The sequence below is a fragment of the Pectinophora gossypiella genome, chromosome 14, assembly GCF_024362695.1.
Source record: "Pectinophora gossypiella chromosome 14, ilPecGoss1.1, whole genome shotgun sequence".
In the NCBI taxonomy this organism is placed as follows: Eukaryota; Metazoa; Arthropoda; class Insecta; order Lepidoptera; family Gelechiidae; genus Pectinophora; species Pectinophora gossypiella.
In genome coordinates, this window is record NC_065417.1 from 1,472,537 (window position 1) to 1,490,336 (window position 17,800).

General features: G+C 37.7%; 2 protein-coding genes across 3 annotated transcripts; one reads left to right on the forward strand and one right to left on the reverse strand.

Annotated features, from left to right (window-relative positions):
- Positions 1-209: 209 nt before the first annotated feature.
- Positions 210-10,511, reverse strand: LOC126372456 (uncharacterized). Of its 2 annotated transcripts, none has more exons than XM_050018223.1 (10): positions 10,328-10,510; positions 9,549-10,251; positions 8,139-8,286; positions 7,361-7,479; positions 7,022-7,258; positions 6,589-6,745; positions 3,795-3,934; positions 2,306-2,405; positions 1,721-1,843; positions 210-919 (listed from the first exon to the last, which is right to left on the reverse strand). In XM_050018223.1, coding segments are annotated over exons 1-10 (2,082 nt in total). In that variant the 5' UTR covers positions 10,330-10,510; the 3' UTR covers positions 210-566. The 2 variants fall into 2 exon arrangements, with proteins under 2 accessions (XP_049874180.1, XP_049874181.1); XM_050018224.1 differs by having other exon boundaries at positions 759-932; positions 10,328-10,511.
- A 975-nt stretch (positions 10,512-11,486) lies between these two features.
- On the forward strand, positions 11,487-15,684 carry LOC126372547 (tektin-B1-like). Its single transcript, XM_050018368.1, has 6 exons — positions 11,487-11,599; positions 12,289-12,487; positions 13,225-13,447; positions 13,752-13,889; positions 14,088-14,173; positions 14,871-15,684. Exons 2-6 carry the CDS (start codon positions 12,324-12,326, stop codon positions 15,055-15,057), a joined length of 798 nt encoding a protein of 265 aa, XP_049874325.1. The 5' UTR covers positions 11,487-11,599; positions 12,289-12,323; the 3' UTR covers positions 15,058-15,684.
- Positions 15,685-17,800: the final 2,116 nt, after the last annotated feature.

Consider the following 17,800-nt stretch of genomic DNA (forward strand, 5'->3'; position numbering starts at 1 on the left):
GCTCAGGTGAATTAAGTTTACGACAGGCAACACAGGCCTCTGCTTGATTGGGGGAAGGCCACATAGTCCGCGTGTGGGGGGGACATACCATAAGTATACCAATAGGTAGTCAAAGGGTCACAAGTACATCCACAGCAAGATGAACTAGATAAGGTGTTTAGTTTGTTTTTGTTATGTCAAAGAACCATGGAAAAATAATACACACCAAATTACTTATAATAATTATATTTATTTGGTGAACTGCAATATTTCCACAATCTGCTAGCAAGTGTGCACTGTCATGACAATCTGCATGAAAGATATAATTTATTTATGTACTCTATTAAACTGAACTGATAGTCCAACATAAGCACGGAATGTTATACATTTTCTAATAGTTCAAAACATTTAAACAAAAAATATCCATAATCTAATCAGACCACAATAAAAGAGAAACCACTGTTCACATACTAAGAAACCACATAACACTATGTACCTTATACATGTACTTTCCTAACTAGACACAAAAATATATTTTAGCATTGCACTAGATATGGGACATTGATGTTTAGTTTAAATAACTGAAGTTATTTACTAGCGGCGAATTTTTGTGTTGGGGGCGGAGGTGGTTGAGCATACATGTTGTAATAGTTAGTAGGGGGAGGCATGTTGAATCCTTGGCCGAAATTTTGTCCTGCTTGGTTGAAACTGGGCGCTTGGTTTTGGCCGAAGCTTGGGGTTTGACCGAAACTTGGTGCACTTTGTGTCTGGTTGAAACTGCTGCCGCCTCTGCCGCCGCGACCGCCCCGCCCTCTGAACCCTCCGGAACTGGAACTGTCTCTATTGAACCCCTCTCGGCTGCCGAAACTCGGTCGGCTGTTGAACCCAGAGTCTTGGCTCTGGTTGAAGCCGTTGGAAGAGCTATTGTCCCATCTGGAACCTGGAAGGGAAACCTTTCAACATTGTTTAATGTCGTTGCTAAACTACAAGTAGTGGAATCAAAAGGAAGATAGGCAGAGGAATAAGTATAAGAGAAACATTAACAGTTTATAGGTATTATATAAGTTAGGTAGAACTTTCATCTGACCCAGAACCAGAAGTAGAAAAATGTTAAATGGTTTTGTTACATTTTATTGACGATAGGGATTTTTTTAAAAAGAGTAAAGAAAACATTGAATACCAGGCATTTTTATCGTTTAGATAATCATTAATCTGTAACTGTTTTGGGAATAAAGTTATTCTATTCTATTCTAATCGTATTTATAATAAGCATTTTCACATAAAGTAAGCTTCACATGAGCTTTAAATTTATTTTCTGACAAATCTAAACGTTTGCCACTTGGCTAACGAGGCTTGGCTTGGTTTTAGGCTTGACTTCACTTGTGCCTGGGGTGACAATTGGGTAGTTTTCTAGGTCAAAGTTAAATTATGAAATCTCGATTACTAAATAAAGACAGATCTAAAAATGACAAAATATTTTCTTTTTCTATTTAACCTATTTATAAATTTTTATACAGAAAAACGTAATAATAATTGCGACATTTGGACACGTGTCGCACAATTGCAACAGCACAAAGCACACAATTGCACAAAGCACACTTGCTTTTTCATACAAATTCCATAGTAATTTCGTGTTTTGACGTTTAGTAAAAAGTAACTGATTTGACTAGTTGGAAATTTGCCTAATTTTGAGAGCTGTCTAACTTGTTAAGTTGGTAGGACGGCGCTCAGTAGTACTCACTTCTTTCGCCGCCGAAGCGCCCCCCGCGCCCCCCGCTGCGGCTGTCGCGGGGCCCCCCGCGCCCGCGCCCGCGGCCCCCTCGGTCCGAGCGGTCGTCGTCGCGGTCTCGGTAGCGCCCACGACCTGGTGAAGTTCATTAATAAGATTTATTTTTTCCATATTTAAAGTCGTATCCATTTAAAATCCGAACCGCATTGTTAACTTTTGTCTCTGGAAATCTCGACCTTACGAGGACAAAAAAATATCATATATGGTATAGATTATGGTATCCCATATGGTATGCTGTCCTTTGTTTGGTAAGGACTTTTCAGGCTTGAATCACCTGATTGTCCGAAAGTAAGATGATCCGTGCTTCGGAGGGCACGTTAAGCCGTTGGTCCCGGTTACTACTTAGTGATGTATGTAGTCGTTACATGAGCCATGTCAGGGGCCTTTGGCGGTTCAATAATAACCCTGACACCAGGGTAGATAAGGTTGGTGATTCACCTCACAACCCACACGATAGAAGAAGATGGTCAAGTCAACCAACAAGAGATGAAGTGGGAATTAAAGTTGTAAATGCACTAGCAATTCTTAAAAACTTACCATATTTACCCTTGAATCCCATGCCGCATTGAGCCAGCTCTAACAGCTTGGGATTCACTACTTGGTTGGCCTCTTGTAGAACGGCCATGAGATCTCTGGCCTGAAAAATAAATAATACTAAAGTTTGTCTATTAACTATCCTCCCTTACTACTACTCGACTTATTATTATTATTATTTATTTAATTTTAAGATAACATAGATCCAATTGGTTAGTAACATGAATAAAACTTAAAAGGTAATGTTAGTAGTGTAGGTGGTAGAAAAAACATCATAAAAAAAACATCATAATAAATAATTCATGCTTAGCTTGTTATAATATTTAAATATTGATGTATAAATGTTGGTGAAGTGAATCTAATAAATAAATAAAAAAATACACGGTGTTAGTGACACCGTAACGAAAATTTTGAGGGATGATTCAGACCATGATTCTGAGTTAAGTTTAGTTTAAAACATTTTTAACTCTATACTTTTGCAATGGAAAATTCCACTTGATAAAGTAATATGCGCAAATGTCAACTTGCAATATAGCTTTTTTATTATAATTAAAACACATAATAACGGGTTCTTACCGCGTTTAAATGGGGATATGAGACTCCCGATATTTCGACACTGTTGCAAGTGCCATGATCACGGGATGACTGATGAGATTGGAGTGGAGCAGGTAGATCCATAATATTCTACGGGCAGACATATCTGTCTACCCTCTTTCTTTGCCGCTTGTTTATGTTTTTGATATCGGAATGTTCGGAACCATCTGAACTCGCACCAAACTCACTACGACAAACCGCACTCACTGTGTCCTCACGTTTTTTCACCACATTAGGCCGTTTCAAGCTTTTTACAACACCTACTACTGGATTCGCGGTAAGAACCCGTTATTATGTGTTTTAATTATGATAATAACCGCGTAAACTTAAAACAAAGCTTTTTTATTGTTTCGATGTGGCGTTCTAACCCCCTTAACAATATTGTACTCGGGTCACCTAAACTGAAGTATCAAGTGAAAAAACATTAACTATGTTATTACAAAACCAAGTCTACATAAAAACTAGGTTTAAAATAATAGTCCACACTACGAAAGAAGTGCTTGTATGAAATAATTGATGAATATAGAGGAAGCAAGAGAAGTGTATTCACAGAGTCCGCTTACCTAACCTGCAGATTTGGCAGGACCGGTTTTTACAGAAGCGACTGCCTGTCGACCTTCCAACCCGCGAAGGGAAAGCCAGCCCAACACAGGTTAGGTCACATACCTCTGAAAATGCATTTCTCGGGAATGTGGGTTTCCTCACGAGTAATCAGATCATAATTTATCTTGAACCTAGTATACGACCCAATTCTATGCAGAACCCAATTCTATGTAGCGCCGCGCCCATGGTATTTCTTTCATGACACGGACTATGTTTTAAACCAAGTTTGCCTTTAATCTTCATTTTGTAATAACACTATAAGTTTGTAAGATAAATTATATATAGTAAATCGTACCTTAGCAGAGTTATTGGGCGTGAACAGCGTATACGCAGTGCCGGTGTTCTGCGAGCGCCCCGTGCGCCCGATGCGATGCACATAGTCTTCAGAGTTATTCGGATAATCATAGTTTATCACAAACTTCACATCTTCCACATCTGCATAACATATACACCGGTCAACACAAGCGGCACAATTTTAATCAAAAAGGTTATATAAATAAGCCTTTTTATTAATTGTAATAATGTTATAATTAGTTATTAAAAATACTAACATATAAGAATGATTGAGGGAAGAATTCTTGTAGCATTATTAACATAACGGATCTGATATAAGCCCTTGTGGCACACTTACTTTCTTAAAACGAATAAAACATTAAGTAATGCAATAATATGCAGCAAGGTTTAATTTTAAATTATTAAAATTCGCTCAGTTTGGGACACTTCGCGTTCTTGACAATTTGTTTCGCCATTTTTTGTACGTCAAGGCAGTCAAACGCCTTAGCCAAGTCAACATGATCTAAGACTTTAATTTCGCGGACTCAATTGAAGTGTGTTATTTATTTTACACTATTAACAGAAGAACTATTCCCTCAAGCGGAAACAAGACCAATAATTACCTTCACATTCTCAGGTCGGTGTCGGGAGCTGGAAATAACTGTATTATGCCCTTCAGTGGTGCCGGAGTGTTGTAGGCCAAGAGTGGAACGGTGTGCTGACTTTGCATCTATGTGCCCTTACATACGTTGGTATGTATCGTGGAAATTTGTCAGGTGGCGTAGGGCAGGCCCTTTTAAATCTCTCATGACAAGTAACCAAGCATGTATTGCTCTTGTTTGATGGTCTTACTTCACATCGGATTGTCCTTTTTTAAATTCGAAGATACGTTATTGTTTACTAGATTTCGAGATACGTTATCAATATTCTGTCCAGTTACAACCGAAGATAAAGCAATTTTAACATCCTGGTTGTTACTCTAAATATCAATGCAAAATTTGTTTAATTTTTACCCCAAAAGAATGTAAATTTTTGTGCAAACTAAACTATCCCACAACTCGTAAGACCATCACTTTATATATTTACTCCCCCCTATACTAGAGGCAGCATGCTCTTTCGAACAGTGTGAGCTGACAGTTAGGTGATGCTGTCATCAATGATTCCATAGAATATCATAGAATCGTCTATTGATTGATAATCAATCACTGTTTAATTCGAAGTCAGCCACACACCGGTCTACCCCTTATCTCTGCACGCATGCGCCTCTGAAATAGAAACAGTAGAGAATAATGCCGAGCCAGTCATGGAAATTTATAATTTATCGACCGACCCCCACATCTTGTGATTGACCGAGTTTAATTGAGCCATTTCTTAGCAGCGCACGAACACATTAAAGTTGGAACAAGTTAGAATTTCTTTGCAACAATGTGTTTATAGTCACAATTTATTGAGATCTAATGTCAGTGTTCGTGCGTTGTAGAAAGATACGTTACAAATTTCTAATGCTCATCGCAAGATTCTGTGGGATGTCAGGTCTAAATGTAAGGCTAGATTCTAAAGCACCATTGCTGCATCAATGTTTTGTTCCAATATTCACTCTTATATTTTACAGAAACTTTACGGCATGGATTATTACTATAATTGTACTGTTCTTTAACTTCCACATGTTACTGGTCTATTGTGTAACTCCAGTAGACTAATGAAGTATTTCAAAGTCTTCGTAAGATCTAAACCTAAATTGTTACTTTATGTGCGTAAAAATATAGTCATCTATAAAGATTGGATTGCTAATATTGCTTTCATGACACAAATTCCTACCGAGAAATTACAATTATGAATACAACATAGAAATTGTAATCATGTTCTTGAAATCCATGACGCTTTTACGGTTAAGATATTTCTTGTTTTATGTAAGAATTTGGCTACTTTTTGAAGTTTTCTTTGGAATTTATCAATCAGTACCTAATCAGCTTTGATGTAAAACGCAATGGTGAAATGTGTGAATACTGGAACTTTAGGGCTGCGCTTCATACAACCGTGAAATTTGTTAGCAATGGCATCAATCACCTCCCTTACGCTCCTGACACATCTCTTAGACCTTTAAAACACCCCGGTGTAACAGTGCGAGGTGATACATTCGATATCGATAGGTCAATATTAAAAGACCTCGCAACTGTAGTATAAAATCTTCTGTTTGATGCCTTTTGGGTTATTAGGTTTTTCAACATAGGCGGGAGTGATGTCACCACCTTTCTCAACGTGTTTTTTAACGTTTTCTTTATCGTTATAAGAATGCGTGGCACAAACATAAGATAGTTCAACTTCTGGGCAACTTACAGTGACATTTACTACGTACCCTACTTTGATGGACTCTGCTATGTGGTGTACTTTCCCAAGTATAGAAAGAACCTCACCCAACCCTCTATTATATATTATACCTTCTCTATTTGCAACAAACATTTATCAAGTATTACGGTCTCTTATTTATTCAAATTCTTAATCTTGTCTGATCAACTTTCAACTTTAACATCGTCGGTTTCATTAGCATCTTTACTTTAATCGGTTGAATGTATCATAGACATAAGTAGTGACGTAATCAATAACTACAAAAAATAATGCAACACTTCAAGTCGCGGTATTATCAATATCATTATTATCATCAGTGTTATCTATGCCTTGACATCAATGTTGCTGAAGTTGGTCATCCAACTTACAACCCACACGAGAGAAAACTATCTATGAACTCGTCTACCCCACTTGCCACGATCAATTCTTTCCATTTTTCGTCCTTTATCACCTATATGACCAATTCTTACCAAGTCCTCGCGCGGCGACGTCGGTAGCCACTAGTATGGCGCCTCGAGACTGTCGGAACTGTCCGAGTACGTAGTCGCGATCTTGCTGATTCTTGTCGCCGTGGATAGACAGCGCGCGCCAGCCGGCGCGATTTATCGACTTCGTTATCTCGTCCACCTTGGGTTTGGTTGAAATTGCATACATGAACTCATGTTCGTAATAGTTTCTTTTTTAACGCAAATTCTTGTATATGCCTCGGGTGGCATTTATCGCTTTGTATTTGTAGTCTCGTCTCGACACTCAACAAATGAAGAGCGCTGAAGGCTCCCGTTTACACACTTAGTTTGCCTTACTGGGACAGGGATAACTACAGATGTCTACAGACGGGATCCATACACATGGAATCTTAAGATTCTACATCTTTCATCACATTCATAACTATACCAAACTTACCTTGCGTTTAGTCTCGGCAAATATGATAGTCTTCGTCTCCTCCTCTGAAGAAATTTCCTGCAGAAGCGTTAACAGCTTATCCGCCTTCTCCCATTCTTCACAGATGTCCACAATTTGCAGGATGTTGTGGTTTGCAGATAACGAGAGAGAACCAATGTTGATCTGAATGTAATCATGGAGGAACTCTTCGGCTAGATTCTGCACTTCTTTTGGCCAAGTTGCTGACCACATAAGGACCTACAGCAGACAAATTTAAAGCGTCAAATATTGTTTACGGGACATGATGTTGCTTACCATTTTTTGTTTGCCAAAACACGCGTGGTCACTAAGCGCACTCACCTGCCTATCAGGCCTGATCTGTTCAATAATCTTCCTAATTTGCGGCTCGAAGCCCATATCCAACATCCTATCAGCCTCATCTAGTACCAGGTATGTGCAGCGTTTCAAGTTGGTAGTACCTGTAAAGAGTTTCACATTAAAACAAATTCATCACATTGATTATACTTTTAAAGATAAGTATAGTCTGCATAGAATCTCTACATAAACATTTAGTCGCTTCACCGCTCCGGAAAGCCTTTAATGCGTACGTTATCTTTCTGCATAGTAGTCACTTTCTACCAGACAAGATTGATGAGAAACGCAAACCTATCGTTTAATATGACGCGACGCATGAATTTTTAGCGTTTGTTGTAATAAAACTGAGAAACGCTTGCAATGGAAAGAAATCAATCGTGATCGCGAATCTCAAATCATAAAGAAGAAGTATAAGTACCTGATTCAATTTTATTTTATTCTGACAGTCACTATGACCCTGTGGTACACCGGCCTGCTTCTAATGAAAACTGCTCGACCATTAGAGACGGCGATATGGCTCATCAAGGTGTAGGACTTAGTTCATCTTGCGATGGTATGGTACATGTACCTGTACACTACCCCAATAGGGATATAGCCGTGAGCTTATTTTATGTTTATGATTCTAATTTATATTAACATATCCATATCCGATAAATTAAATTAATACAATTAACATTCAAAATTATTAATATATCCCAAATGGGGTGTGGGGTGTATTAAATAAATAAATGCATACAAAACATAAATATAATTGTCTACATACCCCTTTCCAAGAAATCAATCAGTCTTCCAGGTGTGGCAATGATGATTTCCACTCCTCTCTCCAAGCACCGTCCCTGGGGTCCTTTAGGGGCACCTCCGAAGATGCAAGTGTTCCGTACTTGGACACTCTGGCCGAAATCTGTGGCCACCTACAAAAAAAAGTATTTTTATTAGCAAAGTTTTGTGATGTAAGTATGAAAACATAAATTGTGAACTGATTAATAGTAATACCAGATGTATGTGGTTATACTACCTCTATATTTTGAGTGATTATTGCAGATTGTAGATGAAAAACATTTATATGTGGCAATTTAATTCAGTGCTTTAAGACAGTGGTTCTCAACAAGTATGTGAGGATTGTGGGATTATTGGATAAGAGGGACGCGGAATTTCTTAGACCTAAATATCTATTAAGCGCAAATAACATCACCAGTCGCCACTCGTTCATAATCTTATTTATAATTGGTACGAACTCTTTCCGACTGATACACATACACAGAAAAATTAAATGGGAACCACTGCTTCAAGATAATTTTAATTAAATTGTGCATCTTCATATAAAAGATTAAATATTAAATTTTGAATATCAAATAAATATTATATAAAAGAAATATTGAATATTATATAAAAGATTAAATTTTGGTAGATAAGAGGCAGCATAACTTACATAATGCAACATTTTATGAAATTAAAAAATAGTACAATTATGGTCCATACTGTTTTGTAATGGGATTTTATATAATAATAATTTTGAATTTGTCAGCCAGATGTTTTGATGAAGGTTGTTATCAGTTTTTGTACATTATCACAGAGAAAAGAAGAAGCGCAGTAGAAGAAGCCAAAGAAATGAGTCTAACCACTAAAAGAAAAGAAATAATACAAAAAATAATAGTCAGTGCTAATAGAAACTAAAACTAAGGTTACGTTCAGAAACCTGAACCTAGAAAGAAAATTTTGACAACTAATTTTGCAACTTTTGACAAATCCGAAAGTGTTTTTTAGGTTTTCGAACATAGCCTGCCTGTAATAAGCTAAGTTCTACATATTAATATTGAAATTTCAATTTACAATCCGTGGCCCGTCCGGTTCATTGGGATCGTCCAACATCTCCGCTGCGATCCCGTTCATCGCAACCAATGTCTGGTGCGGATGCAATGAAAAACAAATGCTCATCTTGTATTTTGTTTAAAAAAAAAGTACCACAAGTTTAAGATATTTTTAAATAAAGTTTCCTTCAGGAACCAACCACACCTAATCTCAGGCCTCTTTTCTAGCTGCTTTAAGCATGATGGTTTCATCATGAAAGTGATAATGATTAGTTAGTACAGGATAGTCAGGCAGATCCATTTCCAATATCATGCCTAATTATATCTTAAGAAAATTGGTAGGGTAACATTTTTAATAAAATTACCTGTTGAATCTGCTGAGCAAGCTCCCTAGTTGGAGCCAATACCAGCACAATGGGTCCGTCATCTCTTAACAACCTTGGTTGGTTGATAATATGGACAATTGCCGGTAAAATGTAGGCCAATGTCTTGCCAGACCCTGTCTGAGCAATACCGACCATATCACGCCCTGACAGAGCTATAGGCCACCCCTGAGCCTGAATGGGAGTCGGATGAGGGAAACCCTGCTTCAAAATCTCTTTCATAGCATAGTCAGGGAAGCCACCCTCTTCAAAGTAAATGCTAGGAGCAGGGACATCTCTCCCCTTCACAGTGATTTGATTCTGACTGCGATACTCCTCGATTTCGTGGGGAGTTCGCTGCGACACGTTAGGATGTGGGACGTAGAAATTCTTTTGGAAAGGCGTAAGTGTAACGGTGTCCCAGCGTATTTTTCGCAGGTTGCCCCCAGGCTGGTCATTTTTGAAGCTGCGGAAATCGTCGCGACCTCGGTCACCGAAGCCCCGGCCGCCGCCGCGCCCGCCATCTCGCCCGCGGCCGCCGCCATCGCGTCCGCGGCTGCCACCGCTACCAAAGCGGCTTCCCCTTTCCTGCGATCTGTCGCTAGAGCGACCCCCGCGGGATCCCCCTCTGCCGCCCCTATCGCCTCCCCGACCGCCACGACCACCTCCACGACCTCCACCCCGACCCCCACGCTTATCGTCGTACCTGAACAATAAATTCCACTTAGAATACGAAACAAAGCCGACCAAATTAGTTGGCACAGCGTAAGTGAATAACTTACATTTTTTCCTTGAGAACTTTCACTTGACTAATACAACTATTTTATATAGTCTAAATAACGAATTAGTACTAAATATTCCTATAAATCTTCACTTTAACCACAAGAAAACCGCAAATACTTCCACTTCAATTACTTCAGCTAACTAAAGTTAGACAGACGCCATTTTGAATTTATTTTATTTTCTTTTTTTATGTCACGTCAAAACAGCGGTCGTTGATCAAACTGGATTAAACCAAGCCAAGTTTCACTTACTTGTTCTGCTCTGTCTTTGTTATTTCTTCTAAATCTAAAGTAATAAATGTTTTCTCTTAAAATTCTTTATTTTTTATTAAGTCTATACTTAATTTTACTTTAGAATATTTTAGATTTATCTGTTCTGTTTGCCATGTGGTTGAATGAGCTAGTTTCTTTTGACAATATTTGGCCGTTCGTTTATGCTTGCAAGGCGGGAAACCAAATTAACTTTCGAAGTTTTGACGCGAAGTTACTACTTTTTATTTATTATTAATATTATAGTATTAATATATAGTTGTATAAAACTGCAATTTAAACTTGTATTTTTGTAATAAAATGAATACAGCAAATGACAACAAATCGATAGAATAATATTGATCAAACTCTCCAAAGTGATCATTATTTTCACAAAGTAGGTCAATATATATCCGGTCTCGCAGCAAAATGGACGGATCCATGACATCCATCCCAGTTTTCGAAAAGCCTCATCGTCGCTTGAGTGTTTTAGACTGGACAAGGAACATCCAACAACTGCAAAATGAGGCTAGGCATCGTCGTTTCGAGTCGTATGAGCTCCGGCAACGGGCGAATCAACTTAGGAACGAGGCGTCAGTTACTACACGATGGGACAACTATGTTAACAATGAACTGTTAAGAGATCGGTAAGTAAGTAATAAATTGTATTGTATACCTATTATACTAAGATTATTATAACATTAATAAATAAAACGCTGTTGTATTCTAAAAAAGTCAATAATTTCGCATTGAGTCAATAAACTACATACCGAAGTTGAGACTCGAGAATTTTTTATTGTCCTTAGAATATTCGAAGTGCAATCGTGGCGGGAAAAGCAGCGATTCACAAGAGAGCAAGTGAGGGACGAGATCAGGGCTCTGAAAGAAGAAAAGAACGCAACCGAGCTACATTTGGAGTCCCTACAAGTCCCTCTCATGGTATCCAATCAATGTCTCTCCAATCGGGACCAAAGAGTACCTCCGGAGTTGACTAGGGATCAACTCGGAGAAGAACTAAATAAGGTGGGTCCCTTAGATAAATATAATCTAAATACCGAATATTGTAGTAAACTCGCGATTTGCATTGATAAATTATTAAAGGATTATTGGACTTAAATTCGAATAAAATAATGAATACTTACATAAAGAGAAAAATCGAAATAATGTCGACTCGGACGGGACTTGAACCCGTAGCTTTTGTCGAGCCGGGACTAGCGTGTTCTTTGTGAGTTTTCCAAGTACGGGTGAATGCTATAAAAACAAAGATCCTTTCAAATAATGAATGTAGGTAGATAATGAAATATTTTATCTCGTGTTACTTTTCGGCCATAACATCAAAATGTATTCCCTATCTACAAATCTTAATATCATTTTTAATTTAAGTAGGTAAATAGGTTCAGCAGGTTAAGTGTGAAAAGGCAACATTGAGTGATGGTTTGGTTATGTAAATTACCTACATTATTAGGAAAAGGGAACCTCTAATATTAGGAAGGGAGAGGAAGGAATAATAATAAAGATTTATTATCAGACTTCACAATCCATAGGTGTTAGTAATTTGACAATCTTACTATATCGTTGCCACCATATACTTACTTACTTAGAATTTTTCGTGCTTAAATTGCCACCTAAATGTCTGTAACCGCATCCAGCACGCATACCACGCATCCCACGTAATGCTGGCTACGAATTCCACCAGGAACTCCACATTATAGAGAACAGCAAACGCGTTCTCACGGACGTTTGCCACATGGGCTGGGAGAAGATTAAGGAGCTGACCAACGTGTACTGTCGTCTGGAGCGAGAGATACGCAACAAGGATGAGACATTGATGTTGGAGTACCACGTCAAAGATCTGGATAGAGACAGCACTGGGATATCGTATAAGCTAGACCCGACGAGGATTCCTGCCGAGTAAGTTCTAGATGGAGGCTTGATCACATTACATGCACTGTTGACAGAGTTTAAACTCTTGACAAAAACGAAATAATAAGTAACAGTCCAGCGTATAGGTACCTATACAACTATACTTACAAACATTGGCTCAGTGGCTCAGTGTACTGTTAGGTAGATGAGAAGAGGTTTACGTCTGGTAAGTAGACGCGTTCCACCATTGATGTGCAATTTATGTGCTACGACTATTTGCTTTCCACTAAAAAAACAAACACCTAAGTAAATAATTGTCTGCTGAAAATTAATTAAAAGATTGGTGATGGATGAGTGATGTCAGACAACATCTAGACTTCACACGGACGTACCCATTTAGAGTACTTAATGTTTTGGTTTTTGTGAAGTCGATTTCCCTCAATCAGCGCTTATTGCTATCTACCCACTAGGGTCTTAATTCTTTCAAATACTTTTCCTCTCAGACGACGCCCTGAGCCGAGGTTCGCGCCCAACTGGGCACCCTCAGGCCTGTTGTCTTAAACGTTGTACCGGGTGAGAGCCTTCAGCGCTCCCTATTTGTCCGGCCAAGTAGTTAATGCCATCTGCGGAAAATCTACAATAAGTCACGTCAAAAATAAATGTGAAGTCGATTCTAGGCTGTTAAATATAACATATTTGGTCCTTGATAACAGCCAAATAACAACCCACACCTTAGTTTCATACTCATCAATCAGTCTTGACATACTTACATTCTATAAATGCAGGTCAATGTCCGAAGAAAGCTACGTAAACTGTATAGAAAACACTATCAAAATAGCCGAGCAGTTGATGGCAGAGTCCAAAACCCTTCGCGAGACCATGTTCAAGGCTCGGGAGAATGCTCGTAACCAGATGTATGTTCAGTGCCAGACAGTGGAACTGACAATGAGGAGGCGAGTGTTTGACATCCAGCGCGCGAGGAATGAGATGGAATGGCAGAAATACAAGGTAAGTATGGAACAAATATTGGTTGTTGCGTTAAAATTTTGCGATTTACGATCCACTTTTCATTCGTTGATGGTAAAGGTCTACACGTATTTCTTCGTATCGGGGTTGTGAGATCAATGACCGACATAACCCTGGTGTCAGGGTTACTACACATCAGTCAAAGGCCCTAGTAAACGGACTTAACATTAACACTAGAGCAAAGATAAGACTTTTTGTTTTGCTGGTTCTAATAGTTCACAATATACAACACAAAAAAAATAGTAATAGGTACTTACTTAATAATATCGTTAATTACATTTTGCAGTTGGAACAAAATCTACGGAAGCTAGATGCGGAAATTGAGTCGTTGCGTGCAGCAGTTGCTGATAAAATAAATCCGACTAAGCTAGTCGAAACAAGACTTGAAACGAGGACTAGAAGACCTGTGCTTGAAAGGGTTCAGGTAATATTTATATTGTCTATAGATACGCACTCTATCTATAAATAGTCAGCACAGATGTTAATTACTATGTGTAGGGTTAATAACCATTTACCTTAACAGGGCTCTATTAGTGCATCTCGTAAGGGATAGGCGGAGTAGCTAGCACGCATCCAATTCTAAAGTTTAGTTAGTCTTTTCTTATAAATTGATGTTTTTTAGGATAAACCAATGAGAGGTTTGATGGAAGAATATGAAAGAGTCCATATGAGCTACTATAAGCTGGAGAAAAAGTTAGAGGAAGCTTTGTGAGTACCTAATTATCTATACATTTCTGCACAATATCTAATTTGGTATTTTAATAAGCTTTTGATATACATCATATGTAGCTAAGAATAATATTGAAATGTTTAAAAATCAGATTTTTCTTACAATTATTCAGTTTTATCCTAATATTAAATTAAAGCCAAAAGTAGATTCTGAGTAGCAAAATATATCAGAAAATTGCAACTTTAGAAATCAGTACCACAGGGAGCAATATTTGGTCTTTTACAATTAATTATTCATAATTCCTATTTTATTCCTGCTGCATTGGCGGTCGTTAATAACCACCAATCCGCACTGGGCCCGCGTGGTGGTTTAAGGCCCGATCTCCCTATCCATCCATAGGGAAGGCCCGTGCCCCAGCAGTGGGGACGTTAATTGGCTGATGATGATGATGATTTTATTCCAAGGGTGTTTACAGTATCTTGTGCCTTATTTATCCTCCTCCAGACGTAGGCATATTAATAAATAACTAACGCGGTAAATATAAGATCACGTTTAATTTCCCATAGAGAGATCACGAATTTCCATGTATATGATCTTGACACCAACTTTTAGTTTTCCCTACATTCATTTTCATTATACGCATAATATACTACTGACTATATAGGGTCATGTTTATGCTCAAAAAAAAAAAATCTCAATAAAACCTTTAACACTGATAAACTAAACATATCACAGGACGACCTACCACGGCATGTACAATCACCACCAGAGGGTGACAAGGGACTTGCAGCACAAGAACCAGGCGTTGGAGACGGATCGCCGCCTGATTGAGATACGCAAGCCTCTACATAACTCATCAGAGTCGGACTTCAAGAGGAATGTTGGTTACTGTCACATGGCTGATGAATTAGTGACCGACTAAAGTATGGGATTAATAACTGATGGATGAAAGCTTATGTGCACGCCGCAGGATAGGTTATGTTGGTACCATTTAGGTAAGCCTGGATGATATGACTTTTGGTCGCAATGGTGTTTGAATGTTTGATATTAATGGCTATATAACCAGCAGGTTTCTTAGAGGTTTTTAGTCAAGTACTTAGGTACCAGATTTTAAGTGGTTCTTGCAATAACATAAGCTCTCCACATATATTCCCAATTTGGGTAGTTGCAGTGAGGTACGTTTGACCCACCACGGGTCAGACAGGATTCATCCCAAGACCTAAGTAACCACATTGCACCGAGTTTTCTATTCTTATAACAACAGACTCAGTTGGCATTTGCTGTTAAATCTTATCTTAGGTTCTTAGGGAGATGACCAAGTTTAAATAATAAGTAAACTATTGTTTTAAAGGTAGACATAAGAACAATTTGTAGACGAGACTTCATTTCGTATTACATACGGGATTTAATGTAGATTTGCCTCGGATAGCATTCACTACTTGGCCCCACGAATAGGGAGCGCAGAGAACCTACCATCCGGTACACAATTTAACATATCAGGCCCAAGGGAGCTTGATTTGTTTGCTGTTGCGAGCTAAAAAATAATATAGGCGTACCTGTGCGCAGCCAGGTCGCTAGTTATATAAAAGTAAGCTAATAAGTGTGAAATGGGTAAGTAACCACGAAGGTGTCATGAAATAAAACTCACCTGGATGTCGAAATTGCCGCTATTTGGTATGTTTGTTTCCACCAGTATTATTGTGTTCATTATATTAAAATTAAAGATTGGTAAATAAAGAATATAGTATACAGGGTGTTAGTGACATCGTAACGAATACTAAGGGAGTGATTCTGAGTTAATATCAAGTGGAATTTTCCGTCGGAAAATTCATGATTTCTTTTTTAATTTATTTTCAATTTTATACTTTTGCGACCGAAAATTCCACTTGATATTAACTCAGAATAATGAGCTGCATCATCCACCTCAGTATTCGTTACGGTGTCACTTACACTCCGTACCAGTACATACATGTAGCCATACAAGTAGGTATGGGTGTTAGTGACACCGTAACGAATACTGAGGGAATGATTCAGACCATGATTCCGAGGTGATATTAAGTGGAATTTGTCGGAAACTTCATGATTTTTTTTGTTTTCCGTTCCATATTTTTGCCACGGAAAATTCCACTTGATATCCACCCGGAATCATGGCCTGAATCGTCCCTCAAAGTTTTCGTTACGATGTCACTTACACCCGTTATATAAAAGATATTCTCTTAGTAATTAGGTCGCCCCACTTGCGTGTATTTTAGTAGCAATTATCATTCTTTACTCTATGGTTGTACGTTAAATATAAAATCTAGATTCTTATGTCTTGTAATGTGGTTCAGTATAAAAACACTTACTAAAAATTTGTAACTTTATTGAAATAAAAAACAAGCACTGTGCATTGTCGTTTCAATTAATATATCCATACATGTAAAATTTAAAGTACTAATTTAATACTAAATAACAATTTGAGACTTTTAATTTAAAATGCATTAATTATAACATCTTTCAGTTTGCCTTTGCGCTATATTAACTTCAAGTAATACGTTCAAAAAGTGGCTGTAGTATTTGGCCCTAAATTTTGTAAAAATACTGAAGTTTCCTATTCCATTTAGCACCTATTTTGTATCAATATTGTCGATATTCGATATACTATTCAAGTTTAAGAGTTTGTGAATTTTAAGAGGAATCGATTTCATAATCAAAATTCTGTAGAATTTAAAGGAAGTTTCTGACAATAGGTATACCAATCTAATGATATGGAAATAGTTAGACTTATGATCTTGATTCTTAAAACTAACGAGGTAAGTGATTATGAAAAAGTATGTAGTGCAATATATTGAGGTCAGAATTTTATCCCTAAATGCATATATATTTAAACAAATTAGAATGCTGATTGTAGCAGATACCCAATTTTATTTTAAGTTGTACCTGTCTTTTTCTTACCTACTGAAATGGAAAAGAACAGGTAATCGACAGGCTAACAAATTATCGAACACACGTCAATGTTAGGCAAAAATCTTAACGGATTAAGTTGACAGCAAACGTCAAACGAGTTGCACACTAGCGAGATATTTATTTGATTCGTCCGGGTTATTGCTTCATTCACTCATTAATTTTAAAATTAACAGTTATCGATCATCCATCCTTTTCCTTTTTCGACGGATAAGAAAAGGACGGGTGTAAAATAAAATTAAGACTGCTAGAATCGGCATCACTGTTTTATTTGCGACTTAATACTTATAAATTATTAAACGATCTACGGGACTTAATGTACCTAGAACATAATAGCTTCGATATTTTGGCTTACTGATTGGCTTAAACGGCGTGGCAATTTTTTTTAATAAGTAATATAATCTATTCGCCATTAAATCCGGTAGAGATTTATTATTTTTTATTAAAACTTATCGGCCAACTGAAGCCTTTACCCAGTAGTGGAGTTGGTATACTAAGTGTACAGGGTGTTAGTGACAACGTAACGAAAACATTGAGGGGTGATTCAGACCATGATTCTGAGTTGATATCAAGTGGAATTTTCCGTCGCAAAATTATGGAACTGAAAATAATTAAAAAAAAAACACTGAAATTTACATGAATGTTCCGATTGGAAATTCATTCAACTCAGAATCATGGTGTGGACCATCCCCCTCAGTATTCGTAACGATGTCACTTATACC